General features: G+C 49.2%; 1 protein-coding gene across 4 annotated transcripts in view; it reads right to left on the bottom strand.

Moving 5' to 3' along the window:
• The window catches only part of SYNJ2 (synaptojanin 2), an 89,923-nt gene extending 76,293 nt beyond the window's left edge, over nt 1-13,630 (bottom strand). For all 4 annotated transcript variants that reach the window (XM_032485253.1, XM_032485256.1, XM_032485255.1 and 1 more), the window contains exon 1: nt 13,055-13,630. In XM_032485253.1, coding sequence (XP_032341144.1) covers nt 13,055-13,181 — 127 coding nt within the window. In that variant the 5' untranslated portion in view covers nt 13,182-13,630. The remainder of the gene's footprint in view (nt 1-13,054) is intronic.
• Nucleotides 13,631-14,492: the final 862 nt, after the last annotated feature.

Here is a 14,492-nt window from a genome sequence, read left to right as displayed (position 1 = left end):
GCTGTCGCTCGTCTTTTAACTGCATTTATGGTGTCTTTTGATATCCCAGAGTTTTACATTTTTATGTAATCAAATCTATGAGTCTGACACGGGGTGAAGGAGGAGCAGGGGTCTGAGGGTGCCGCCGACGCTGTTTCCACATCTTCGCGCTGGTGCGTGGTGCCTTCACTCTGTGAAAATTCATGGAGCTGTCCACTGAGGATGTGTTCATTTTTCTGTAGACATTATATTTCAATAAAAAGCAGTTCTTAAATCTTTCAGCTTTTTTCCCTTTATGACTCCTGAGTTTTATGCTTTGCCTAGAAAGGCTTTCCATACCACTGTGAAAGCATGTCCTATATTTTCTTCTAATACTTTAAAAGTGAGATTTCTTTACATTTAACTCTTAAATACCTCGGGAATTTATTTTAACATATGATTTAATGTAGGGCTCTAACTTCATTCGTGTCCACATGGGCTTGACAAAACCTTTTCCTAGGGGGGAGGGTATAACTCAGTGGTAGAATGCATGCCTGGCATGCGCAAGGTCCTGGTTCAATCCCCAGCACCTCCATTAAAATAAATAAATAAAAACCTAATTACCTCCCCCCACAAAAAAGAATAATAAAAAAAAGAAAACCACCTTTCTCTAACTCTCTAGCTCTGGTTCCCTGGGAACTCTATAAAGGTAAAATATCAGCCATGTCACTAAGACAACACCGCTTACAGTAAAAATGAACTTCATAAATGATAACCCCCTGATGAGGACACTAGGCCTGGGGCTTCCTTAAGCGTGACAACTCTTGCAACTAGGGAGGCCCCTCCGTGAACCCTGGAATCCACATCTATGGGGGTTTTATAAGGGATACTGGCTTCTTTGGGCATGAGGCTTTAAGCCAGAGAGATGCTAGTTACCAATGGACGGCTGTGCAAGCAGTCAGTCACCTGCATGAACTGCTGCAGAGACCACTTGGTCCCCGAAGAGCGTCAGCCGGCAGGGACGTGCGGGCAGGTGAGGTTTCCACCTTTCTCCTTTCTGACCAGACAGCTGAGGGGGGCTGAATATTTGGCTGAATAAGGGAAGGGCCCAACTGCACAAACACCATTTATTATCTACCTTTTCCTTGGCTGATTTAAATGATCACCTTAATAGTAAACTAAATTACTCTATTTACATGAGTCTGTTCTGAGCCCTCTCCTCTAGTCTATTGAGTTTTTTGCCTAACACACCATTGTTACAGCTTTACAGTATGATTTACTGTCTGGTAGATCAAGTCTAATCCAATCTTTTAAAAAAAAAAATCGGCTATTTTGGTCATTCCTTCATCATGCGGCGGTGTTTCCTGAGCCACCCCTCACGTCCGACAGTGTTGTGAAGACCTCCCAACTCTTACGAGTTTCCTGGGGCTGCTGTAACAAAGTACCATAACTGGGGGATTGGAGCAATGCAGTTTATTAAACAGCTGCAAAATCCAAGTGTTGGCAGAGCCACGCTCCCTCTGAAGGTTCCCGGGGAGGATCTTTCCTGCCTCTTCCAGCTCCTGGTGGCCCCAGGTGTTCTCAGGCTGGTGACAGCTCCTCTCCACTCTCTGCCTCTGTCTTCACAAGGCTGTCTTCCCTCTGTGCTCTGGTCTTCACGGGACATTCCCCCCTCTGTGCGTATCTGTCTCTGTGTCTCTCTTCTTATAATGACACCAGTCCTACTGTATTAAAGACCAACCCTACTCCAGTACAACTTCATCTTAATTTATATCTTAATTATGGTGACAGAGACCCTATTTTCCAGTAAGGTGACTTACTGGAAATTAGGACTTGAACGTATCTTTCTGGGGAGACACAATGCAACCTACAGCATCCCAAGAAGCTGGCATTCTCACAAACAACAGACATCGTAAGTAAATAAGTAAGGTAATTTCGGTGATGAGTGCTACAAAGACAAGAAAACAGGTGAGGGGACAGAGACAGGGGGCGTGAAAGTCATGGGCTAGCTGGCCAGGGAGGTCAGGAACATCTCGCCCGAGTCCCTGAGTTTGGCCTACGTGAGGACAAGGGGGTCAGGCAGAGGTCTGGGAAGCGCATCGCGGGCGGCGGGCACAGCACGTTTAGAGATGCGGAGGCAGGAACCGGTCAGGGTTACTCAGGAGGCGTGAGCCCAGGAAATGGTGGGGGACGAGGCTGGAGAAAGAGCCAGGGCAGAGGACTGGGCCATGCAGGCGTGGTCAGGCCGCCGTGTGGGATCGACGGGGGGCGGCCCCAGAGTGGCAGCGGGGGGCTCATTAGGAGGTGGCGTGCAGTCCACGAGCGGGAGGGCGGTGGCTGGACTAGCGCCGTAGCAGCTGCCACAGGGGAACGAGTGGGATGCAGATATATTTCGGAGGTAAAGTGGTCTAGGTTTGCTGGTGGACTGGATGACTCACGGTTCTGTCCGAGCATCTGTCCACCCACAGGGGCTGCCACTACAAAACGGGAGGATTAAGAGAAGGGCAAGTTTAAGTGTGTAGGAGGCCCAGATACAATTTATTTCTTTAAAAATTAAGTTATGTACTTTTTTTTTTTTTTAGACAGAGGTGCTGGGGATTGAACCCAGGACCTCGTGCATGCTAAGCATGTGCTCTATCACTGAGCTCTACCCACCCAAGATATACTACAAAATCAGCCAGTTAAGTTTTATATCAAACTCCCACTGCCCAGAGTTTAACTGGATTTTACTCACAGACACTTGAACTTCCATATTAACTGGAGAACAAACATTTTTACAATGTCGATGTTCCTTTCCCAAGAATATGCTGTACTTTTCCATTTATTCAGTATGCCAGTAAAGTTTTACAACTTTCTTCTTTGAGGCTTTACATATTTTATTATGTTTGTTTCCAGAAATTGCTGTCACTGGGAGAGGAATCTTTTTTTTTTCCTACTACATACTCTGATTGATTAATGATGGTATATGGGAAAACTATCGATTTTTATCTGTTGAGCTTGAAAAGCAGCCAATGTATTAATTCACTAAGTCTAATGAATGCCTATCACCCAGCTGCAATGGGATCAACATTTTCCCAATCTTATTTCAGCTATTCTCCCATCTCCACTGTGTGTGCAAGTGTGTCCGTCTGTCTGTCTCCTGGAGTGTTGCCAAGCAAGTTCCAGACGTGATATCACCGCACTCATAGGGACTTCGGATCCATCTCCTGGGTTTCCTAAGTGTATGATCTTATCATCTGCTCCCAAAGACCTGAGAGTGTTCAGGGGTGGGGAAGACAGAAGCCACAAGACAGACGACTCTTAGAAGGCCCAGGACAAAGGCAGGGACTGAACTGAAGCCACAAAGTTCATCCTCTAAAGCTCACAGCCTTTCCGTACAGGATCCCCCCTCAACTCTTTTTTCTGGGTCTGTTTACCCTTTTAAGACAAAATTCTAATAAGCTGTCAGGAACCTAATTTTCCTAACAGCAAATTGACCCAGAAACCTAAAGGGGGAGGGTACCGCTGAAATTGGACACACCCAGAAACCCCTGAAGTCTGGAGCCGTTCATGTGCAGGCGATGGGTGTTACTAGAATTTCTCACTCCATATACGTGCTTTATGTCATCTGTTCCTGTGTTGTAGAGGCAGGCTGCAAACACCAGTTCTGTGGTTGGATGAAAATTTTATCACTACCACACAAGTTAGAAAAGGCCTTTAACTGTCCACTTTTTCTCCAGGGCAGCCTCCAGTCCATATGGTACCTTTTTGTGAATTAGCAGAAGTGTCCCCTCTGGACAGATTCAGACGCACAGTCACAGACTGGAAAGCAGGGGAGCTGGGAAGGGAACAGGAGTTCAGCTCTCCTCACCCACCACTCCTACCCCCTCACCCTTGCTGGGAGGAACCCCCCCACCTCACCCCAGAACCTGGCATGGGGGCCCGTGATCCCCTGTGTTCCCATCCCAGACTCCTGCGGGCTTTGCAAATGTCAATACTTTTAACACCCTAATGGAAACCATACTTCTTCCCCCGTCAACAAACAGCAAAACTTAAAGAAATAATAACAGAATACTACTCAGCCATAAAAAATAAAAGAATGCCATTTGCACCAACATGGATGGATCTGGAGATCATCATTCTAAGTGAAGTAAGCAGAAAGAGAAAAATACCATATGATATCACTCATATGTGGAATCTAAAAAAAAAAAAAAAAAAGACACAAATAAACTTTTTTACAAAGCAGAAACTCACAGACATATAAAACAAACTTATGGTTACCTGGAGGGAAAGGAGGTAGGAAGGGATAAATTGGAAGTTCAAGATTTGCAGATACTAACTACTACATATAAGATAGATAAACAACAAGTGTTTACTGTATAGTACAGGGAACTACATTTAATATCTCATAGTAGCCTATAATGAAAAAGAATATGAAAACGAATATATGTATGTATATGTATGACTGAAACATTATGCTGTACACCAGAAATTGGCACAACATTGTTAACTGTCTATACTTCAATTTAAAAGAAAGAAAGAAAGAATAACAATAAAGTTCTATTACTTCTGGTTAAAATCAATTTATACTACCAGACAAAATCTCTCAGTTCTCACTCCCAAACACTGTGTGTCTGGAGAAAGAGGCAAGTAGCCTTTAGAAATTAGGACTATAAGGTTCTGTTTGTCCACTCCAGAGACATACAATTGCACGGTGGAATTCCATTCTTGCAGCTCTGCTGCTGGCCCTCCCATGCTACCCAAACAGATGTGTTCTGACTATGGCTCTTCCTTGCTGGTCCACCAGCTCTTCCCCTCCTGGTCCACTGGCTCCTTCCCACCTGGTCTACTGACTCCTCCCATCCTGGAGAAGCAGGTACCACTATAAGGGGCCGGCTCAGGCCTGGGTGGGTGGCAAGTTATTTCTAGTCCTCGTTTTCCAATATTCATTTATCCACACCATTTCAATAAAAACAAACAAGTCCATCGTTGAAACAGGCTGTGACGTGAGCATCACTGTTCTTTTTGGCCGGGGCACATGCACTGCCACCACACCTGACAGCCTCCCCATCACTCCTCTCTGCCAGGACAATCCAGGTCGGCCTGCTTGACCTCGGCTCTGCTTGTAGGGAAGTCGGAGCAGCAGAGAACTGTCTCAGCTTAAAGAGTTTTTCCAACATACAATATTCATCAGCCACGGATAAGATTCATGGTGAAGCTAAGTTCGTGCAAGGCACAGGCAATAAAAACAGACAGATAAAACAAGCCCTCACATCCCCAGACACACAGCTCCCTTCTCCAGTCCAGATTGTTAAGAAAAAGTGATGCAATATGGCAAAGGTATGATTTTCAGAATGCCAGTGGATATTAATAAGAATCTGCTAAAAGAGCTACTGAATTAGCATAGTTTATATTTTAATAAATACCATATGTTCATAATTTAAGCTTAAATAGTTATGGCTTAAAATTATTCTGTTGGTTATAGGAAAGGGATACAGGCTCAAGGAGAGACAATCTGATGCATTTTAATTAATTCGTAATTCTTCAAATTCTCCAATAAAAAACGTTCAGCATCAGATTCCTAGGTTTAGCTCAGACTTAGATCTGAGCCACCTTAGAGTCTACCTTGCCAGGTCCTTTCTCCTAATATTCAAATTTCTGGGTAGTTTAAGTAAGTGTGTAAAGTAGGGGTGTTGCTTATTTGCTTATGCTTACTGTTTAAGCTTTCTTTTTTTTTTTAAAGACACGTGGGATCTGAGACTAGGAGAGGCAATACAGGTCGTCATTCATTTGTTTTCAGATTAGGATTCTGAGACCTGGAGCATTTAACTGAATTCCCCCAGATAAGGAATAGCTTGAGTCAGAGCTAGAATTCAGGTCTTTCTCCTGCCAAAAGGCAGGAGCAGAAACAGGTGAAGGGTTTGGAGGTGTTATCACTAGGACATTCCAGGGTCAGACCTGAGGAAAGGAAGGTAGTTTGCCTTTTCTGAGCAGGAATTGCTACCACCAATTGTAATAAGTCAATACAAGTTGAAAGCAAACAGGCAGCTGACCAGCAGAGAAAAGCCGTAGTCCTGCTCGCTTAAATCTGGCCATTTTCCTAGATCCTCATGGATGACTGGACAATCCCAGTCCTCCACTGGGTCTGAGCATCAGTCCTGAACACCCTGCCCTCTCCTGACCCACCCCCAAATCCCACATCAACACCGTAACTAGGAGAATGTCTGTGGCCCGGGTTCCGTTCGGTGAGACCTCACAGTGCTTTAAAGGACACAGGGGAAGTCCCTCTTCCTTCTTAACACCTGTTTTGCCCCAAGCATCGCCTCAGACCTTGTCAAAGAGCAAAAGGGGTGGAAGTTGAGGCCCTGCTCTCAGGTAACACGCGGCTTCACTGAAACAAGGAAAGGGTCAGAGGCTAGAGCACAGTAGCTTGTCATCAGGCTGGACGAGGGTCCAGGAGGTCGGGGGACAGCTCTTTGTGCTTTAGCAGCCCCCTGGGGGGGGGGAGGCGGGGCAGAAGTGGGCACAGATGCAGGAATAGAATTAAGTACCAGCTCCCATGATATTACAGAAGCCTCTCTGGGAGAGTCCCATATCCTCAAAAAACTGCTTTAAAATTAAGTTCAGGCTTTTGCATCTGTGCTTTGGAATTGCTCCCATGAACTGGGCCAGCGGAAGGAGCTGCCCTGCCCACCTTCACATCTACTATGCTCAGAGTGAATCCTCCCGCCCGCAGTCACTTTCTGAACCCAGAAGCTTGACAAGCAAATGGCAACTCTCCAGCTTTATTCATAAGCTACGAGTGCAGACTGCTTCCCCTCCACCACCCAGCCAGGTGCATCCAGCCTTCCTAAATGGGGCCCTTTGCTGGCTCCACTGGCCCCACAACAGGCGCCCAGTGCCCACCTTGGGTGCAAAGCACAGTCTATCCACCCACTTAGCAGAGCCACCCTAGGCCCCCAGAACAAGCAAGTAGAGGACAGGAAGCTACATCCCCGCAGGGCACCCAGCACACTCACTCAGGAATCTCTCCCCACTCAAAACACTGGAGAGCTTCAGGAAGACACAGTCCAACATGTTACCTGTTTGACAGTCCTTGCATTCAGATGATAAACAGACAGATAAAACAAGCCCACACACTTGGGGAGCCTGGTGTCTCCCTGCTGCCTCTACGAGGAGAAACCTAGCCCTTCCTTCAGAGCCTTGAGTTTAATCGGGCTCTGTTCTAGGTGTCGGGGCATCCTCACCGAAGAACTAGACCCAGCACGAGCCTCAGATCTGCAGTAATGCAGGACTGAAGCCCGCACTCTTCTCCCGAAGATCTCCCCTCTGTAATGCCACGTGCACTGCTCAGAAAGTGGGTGACTGCTTCCCCAAGAGTGAATACTCCTCAAAAAGTGATGAGAACCCAGTCACAGTCGGGATGTCGTATTGATGCCCATGCTCACCGGCAGCCCGTGTCTCCACTGACTGCGCATGCGTTTTGAAACCCCAGATAAGCACAAGGACAACGACACACACATTGAATTTCCTTAGTGAACATACTGCTCTCTGGAGCCTCTGGCCTTGTTCAAATCATGGCCCGGCCACTAACTGGAAATGGAACCTCGTGCAAGTTCTCAGGCCTCCCTGCGCCTCAGTTCCTCCAAGTGTGAACGGAGACCATTGGACCTGCATCTTTAAGAGGACGGAATAAGTCAACACATATAAACCACAGACAGTGCCTGGTGCATGGTAAGCGCCCCCTAAGTGTTAGCTATTATAATCAAGTTGAACCACAGTTTATTTGACCAGCTGAAAATTCAAAACACTGTAATAAACATCCCTGAAGTGAAATGGGTTTGTATGTGAATATTTTCTGAGATATTCTACCCAGAGAATCCTGGATCAAAGGTAGGCCTATTTTTAAGGTTTTCATTAAACTGTCCTCAAGAGCGACTTGCATTCACAAAACAGGAACTGCCTATAATAGGGCTGTATGGTGTCACCCTTGGCAGACAATCCCCCATCTAGTGAAGGCCCTGGGTCACTGCAGCCTGGAGAGGCCAGTGCAGCTCTGGGGTCTCGCCTTCCAGCCCTCTGCTCGCTCAGGTGCACACACCCTTGCCAGCTCAATCCGATTTTCCCCTGGAGGTGGGCTGGCCACCATGCCACCCAGCCCCTCTGGGAAATGCTTAGGGACCCCAACCTAATTCCCAAGTCTCAGCCTGGGACAGCCTGCCAGGGCTTTCAGGACACATCAAACGGGGGAAAATATTCCCCATCCCCAGGTTCCCAGTGCAGCAACAGAAGCTGAGCAGCCACAAATCACCAAGGGGTCCCTGGGTGCCCAGGGAACGTCCCAGAGTGAGACCTGAATCCACCCAGGTGCTCAGAGCACACCTGGCCTGACACCTACAGGGTCTGAACCAGAGTTCCATTGAGCCCAGCACCTCTATGTCCAACTATCTGTCAGGTTTAAATCAAGCTCACAAACTGTTAAACAAAAAACACATTCTATCTTCCTGGCTTGAGAAGGACACTCCCCAGGACTAACTGGAAGGCCAGATCCAGAAAGCAGTCAGCGGAGGGAGCCACCCCTACTCCCTACGACCCTGCAGGGACCTCGTGAGGACACCCCAGCCAGTCTGCATCTAGTTCCACCCCCACCCTGCACCCACACCCTAACCATCCCCGGACCTGAGTGGACACCCTCACTGTGCAGTCTGCTGGGGGCCCTGGGGGAAAACCATAGCAGGCTGGATGCGGAAGTGGGCTGGGCACCATTTGTACAGGAGATGCCAGGATCCCATGTCCCTGGGGTGTGGTTGGGGGCAGGGAGTAAAAACAGCAGGCGACACGGCCCCTTGGCCAACTCCTCATTCCCATGAGAGGCACAGGGGAAGGCTGCCTCTTGCCACGGTCTGGGGCAGATTGTATCCTCTGAGCCCCTCAATGCTGTCCACAGGAGGGGACCCTGCTCTTCCGGGCTGTGGTCTGCTCTTCCCATGTGATCATTTTACTCTAAAAAAATGTATCTTGGCCAGAAACTCAGAATCAGTTCACACCACCATTTCTGTTGTTGCGCACACTTAAATTCATCAAGTAAATTTTTTTTTGCTATCATAGAACAATTTTATTGTTTTTTCATATTCTTTTTCATAAATTCATCAAGTAAATTTTGAACTTACCCACACATAAATGCAAGTCAGGGGGGAGAAAAAGCCAAGCCAAATAAATTAAAACCTTTTTTGCCAATGAACCAGCTACATTTTAGGAGATTTATTTTTCGTAAAAAATATAAGGATGGGTGACATAGAATTGAAATATATTGATTATTATCAAAACTGAGTGACATATACAGGGGATTCATTTTTCCCTTCCACTTTTGTGTACATTTGAAATTTTTCACAATTAAAGGTTTAAAGAAAAGTTTTGGAGCCACAGAGCCCCAAAAATGAGGCTGGCAAGATTTGAAATCACATTCCTACTGGTGAGTGACAAAAATGTCAGGCAGAAGCACACACTAACCCAGTTTTCAATTCTGCAAATACTACACAGAGCAAACCTCCCACGAGGAAAGGACGGTGCCCGAGCCACGGATGCCACAGGCCACGCTATGACCCTGGGTCACTGCCTGGGTTTCTGGAGCCCAGAGCCTCTGCCGGGCCTGCCTGCGCTTCGGGCTTCACCCAGGAGGATTCAGGTGACTCTCTCAGAGGCTCTCAGGCGTGTCAAACGTCAAGTCATTGAGCAAATAAACCCAGGCCACGAAGCCTGACAAAGTGGCCAAAGCACCAATTCAGACAGAGCCTTGCTGGGTCCCAGGGCCACATCTCCAAGTCAAACGAAACGTAACACTGTGGCCTCTGCACAGTGTGTACATGGGACCTTTTCCCCTAGAAGCTCAAAGTAATTTAGGGGCACTCACTAATTAACTTAATTAAGTCTCGCAAGTCTCCTTCCCACCCGGCTCCCTGCTGCCTGTTCCACAGTAAGTGTGGCTGGGGGAGGGACAGGCGGGGCTGCGTGAGCTCACACACTCATGCAAACACACACACACTCGTGTAAACACATGCACGTTCGCAGGCCACCCCTCCTGAGGTGCTGTTTGGAGAACATTGAACTTTGGAGCATGGGTGCTGGTTCTGAAAATCTATGAACAATAGGCCCAGTTCCCTTCATCTGTTCCACAGTAAGTCAAAAAGCAACAAAGAGAAAGAAGACAGCGAGTACTTTTTGTCCCAGTATGCAAATAAGAGAACATCTGCACGCTAATTGTGGATTGTGGACCAGAGGGAATACAGGCTACGGCTTTTTAATCTAAACTTGAGAGTCCTACTGTTGAATCAGGTCACCAAGAAAACTTTATAAAAACCTTTCAAATTGGTGCCAGTATGTTTGGCTTTTCTGCCTCTGGAATTTCTGTTCTCACTGATCCACTCTAAAGATAGATTCCCAACCTAATTCTTTTAGATGCTGGAATTTGGAAGTATTCCTCCAGCAACCTCTTGGCAGCAGTCAAGGTGGCCACCTAAGTCATGCAGGAACAGAAGGATCCACCTAGCAATCGATCAGCTAAGGGTCATTCTTTCCTAAACTCACAACCCAATTCAACTCCCTATCTCAGCACTGTGGGAAAACATTAAGCAATCAATGGCGAGCCCCTTCCAGGGGGAGGCCCTTCCAAGGTAGGATTCTTATGGGTTAAAATGTGCCTTAAAAAGCTGTCCTTATGTTTGTCAGGCCCCCTAGCTCTTCTGCTCCTCCCGGGAAAAGCTGCAGCTGCATCTGCCACAGAGCTGCGCAGAACTCAGCACCACTCAGCAGCCGGGGAGAAACCACTCACACATTAGACCTTGGCTTAAGTTGGCTTGGCCTCTCATTCCTCACTGGGGAGGCCATCACAGGAAGTCACAGCTGACATGAACAGGAAGCTGCCTCCAACCTTGAACCTCATGGAATGGTCAGGGTTCCACTGTTAGCCATGCCAGTTGCCACAGGTGTACCATCCTACACAAAAGTGGAGACTGCAACTTTCTGGGTGGGGAGGGAAATGAAAGCACTCTTAACCTTCTCCAGAAAAGGAAGCGAAAAGCTAGACCTTTGGAACACAGATGGAAATGTCACGTTCACAGCCATTCTAGCCAAGGGTGACATAGTCGCAATACCCAAAGTCTGAGACAACAACTTTCTAGTAACAGAAGGCTCTTACAACCCTTTTCTGGGCCAGCAATACCATCAAATGCTACAGCTGTTTTCTAAAAATAGTTTCACTTAATTTAAGAAAAGAAGACTTTAAAAATTAAGTGACAAATGTGGGCTGCACGTGCACTGAGGCGGTGCCCATTCCTTTCATTACATCGTCTTTTCTAGAATCCAGTGTTTTGTAATCAGCAACACAACGTACATGATCTCAGCCCAAACCTAATTTCCAAAAGGAAAATATGCCTTATATTACTTTCATTAATCATTTTTTAATGTTCACTTTTGAAAAAATAAAGCCTTTTTATCTAGTGGCTTCAAAGGAACTCTTACATGTATATGAACCTTGCTTAAAGTTGCTGTAATCCAGCCAAAGGATATTTTAATCTCTTTGATGAAGCAGTTGTTTTGTATCATGCAGTTAATCCCTCGGTTCTGATATATGTGGTATGAAGTAGGCATCTAAAATGGAATGGAAATTTCTGTGGTTTTCTTTCAAGACCTTAGCAAATGACCACACTTGGACTTTTCGGGGCACAGCACAAATTGGAATAATCTGATAATAATTTAATCCATGGTTTGCTGCACATTTATGGTGCTGACAATACTGGAGACGTTGCTTCAGTCATCAAGTGAATGAAAACAAGCCAGACAGCTATAGGGTAATGAAATGATTGGGGAAGCAGAAATAGAAGAGATGGTCCTTCTAAGGTGTATATTGAAGAATCTAATTGAAGAACTGATGCATACAATGTGAAAGAAAGACTAGATTCAGTTACAGAGTGTGGTGGGGCTGAGTGCACTGGTCATCCACCTAGAGGACAAGTGACCCTCTTCTGCACTTTGTTTAGCTACAAACAAAGGAAGATGGTACAGCTGGACACCAGCTGTAAGCCTACTCTCCGGCGTTCAAGTTTCAAGTTCTAATAATCCTACCTGGTTTCACTCACTTTGGTATTGCCTCGCCTTCTTCACGTTGGCCACAAAACAAAGGGCAGCCTACCTGGTGATTCCAGGAAGCCATGCATTGGACAACAATACAGAAATAGCTGCATGGACATAAGAGCTGTGTCACCTTGGGCAAGCAAGTTTCTTAGCCTCTTCAGGCCTCAGTTTACTCCTCTGTCATATGGGGATAATAATAGCCCCTCTGTAGAACTGTGAAAATTAAATGAGATGGCCTCCAAAGCTCTTAACACAATGTCAGTCTCAAGACTTCCCAAAGGACCTAGGTGAAATACACTGGCTTGGCATCTGCCTAATTTCAAAAACACCCAGCACAGAATCATCGGGTAATATATTTGCCAACTGTTCTATACTTTGCAGTACTGACGCTTCTCAGCCAAGGATCTACACGCCAAGCATTTTCCGGAGTCTGCTTTGTCCCCATCCCTTCTGGGGATAGAGCAGGCCATCCCAAAGCAACGGGCTTTCACTGGTTTCATCAACAGGTGCAAATGAGAAAGAGTGCCAGGCGCTTGGTCGGGCCGGCTCCTAAGGCAGACCCCTTGAATGATCGTGAATCCGCACCGCAAGAGTCCCAGCGGAGCGCGGGCATAAGAGGCTAGAGGTGGCTCTCCAAGAACGGACCCCTCCGACAGGCGCGCAGATGGCAGACCCCGAGGAGGGGCTGAGGGCCGCCTGCGCACCCGGGCGCAGCCAGATGCGCTCTCCGGCGTCCCCGGCGTCACTTCATTCAAACAGGCCACCCTCCACCCCACGCGAGTGACCCCCACGCCTCAGCTACCTCCGGCGCCCGGTACTGGTCACCTCGGGGAAGGAGGTCCCAGTTTGTCTAAGTCTCCGCAAAGGCGAGTGCCCTCTCCTCTGGGCATCCTTCCCGGGGCAGAAGACCAGCGCACGGCTCCAGCCCCCGGCCGGGCTGCGGAGTCAACGGCCCGGAGCCCCGGGCGGCGCCGCCTGCCGTACTCACCGAGCGTGGCCACCGTGCCGGCCTCGAAGAGCAGGCAGTCCCCGCGGCCGCGCGCCTCCAGCAGGACGCTGCTCTCTCCCGAGGCCTCCAGCCGCCCGAGCAGCCGCAGCCCTTTGCTCAGAGCCATGGGCGCTCCGCCCGGCGCGGCTCTCCGCGATCCCCGAGCTCCCGCAACTTCCAGGAGTTTCACTTTGTGTCCACGCCGCCGGCCGGCCTCAGGCTCCTCCCCGGCCTCCTCCGCGGCCTCCGCCCGGCCGCCTCCTCTCCGCCCGCGCTCGCCGCCCCGGGCAGGTGAGGGCGCGCGGCCGCCTCCCGGTCTCCCCGCCGGCTCCGCCGAGGCGCCGCGCTCCCCCCAGCGGCCGGGCAGCGGCGGGCGACCCCCGGGGCTGGCTGGGGGGCTGATCGGGGGGCCTGAGTGCGGAGGGGAAGTCCTCCCTGCGGTGGGCGGCAGCCAGGAAGGAAGATTCCACACATTCCTCGGCGCGGAGGAGGCTGTAGTCCGCGGGGCGCCCTGAAGCGCCTGAAACGTTACAGGACGCCCGCGGCCTTATATGGACAGCCTGGGCCTGGCCGCCGCTGCGAGGCTGGAAACCTCCGGGACCCGGCCCTCCGCTGCCGTACGGAGTCCTCCCCAGTCCCGCCGGGGGCGCTGCGCCTCCCCCTCTCGTCTACTTCTGCGACCCTGGGCGGGTCACTTCCACTCCCTGTGCCTCGTTGCCCTGCGGGTAAAGCAGGATTAGTTTGTACCTACCGCATGAGGTTGCGGTGAGGATCTCGTTAATTCGCGTAAAGGGCTTGGTGAACGCCTGGCGAGTGCAAAGCGTTCGATAAATGCTGCCCTTTACTAGCTTTCTATATGCGAGGGCACAGCGGCCCACTGTCCACACCAAGCAGAATGTGGGGGTATCAAAGGTGTGCTGTCTTGGCGAGAACTGAGACCATGACCTCGAGATCTGCCACTTACCATGTGACCTTGGCTTCTCTGAGCCCGCTTTCCTGGCCTGTCCGCTGGTGACGGCACCTGCCCCACCGGCTGGCTTACAGGAGGGGTGCGGAGCAAGAGGAGCTGACCCTCTGCAGTAAGAAGCCGGGCAACTGTGAGGGGCTGGTGGGTGCGGGAGTGAGGGGGCTCTTCCGTCTCCCTGCCTGTGCCCTTTCCCCTCCAACATACAATCCCTCCTCCCACTCTGTTCAGTATGTAGTCCCTGACTTAGGGGCTGATACTACAGTAAGCCAGTTTGTACTCACGCACAGGGACACCAGCACCTATCTGTGCATCCTCCATTGGAGTACATGGCCCATCCAAGGATGACCGACAGCTCAGTAACGGGAGGGAGAGCCCCTCTTGCCACTGGGTTCTAGCCGGGAAGTCAGGACTGGTCTGCAGGGGAGGGGAGAAAGGAGAGGGAGAGGGCTCACCTGCAATCGCCCTTTGGGT

The sequence above is a fragment of the Camelus ferus genome, chromosome 8 (genome assembly GCF_009834535.1).
Source record: "Camelus ferus isolate YT-003-E chromosome 8, BCGSAC_Cfer_1.0, whole genome shotgun sequence".
NCBI classification, from domain to species: domain Eukaryota; kingdom Metazoa; phylum Chordata; class Mammalia; order Artiodactyla; family Camelidae; genus Camelus; species Camelus ferus.
This window is presented reverse-complemented; position numbering and strand designations above follow the sequence as displayed.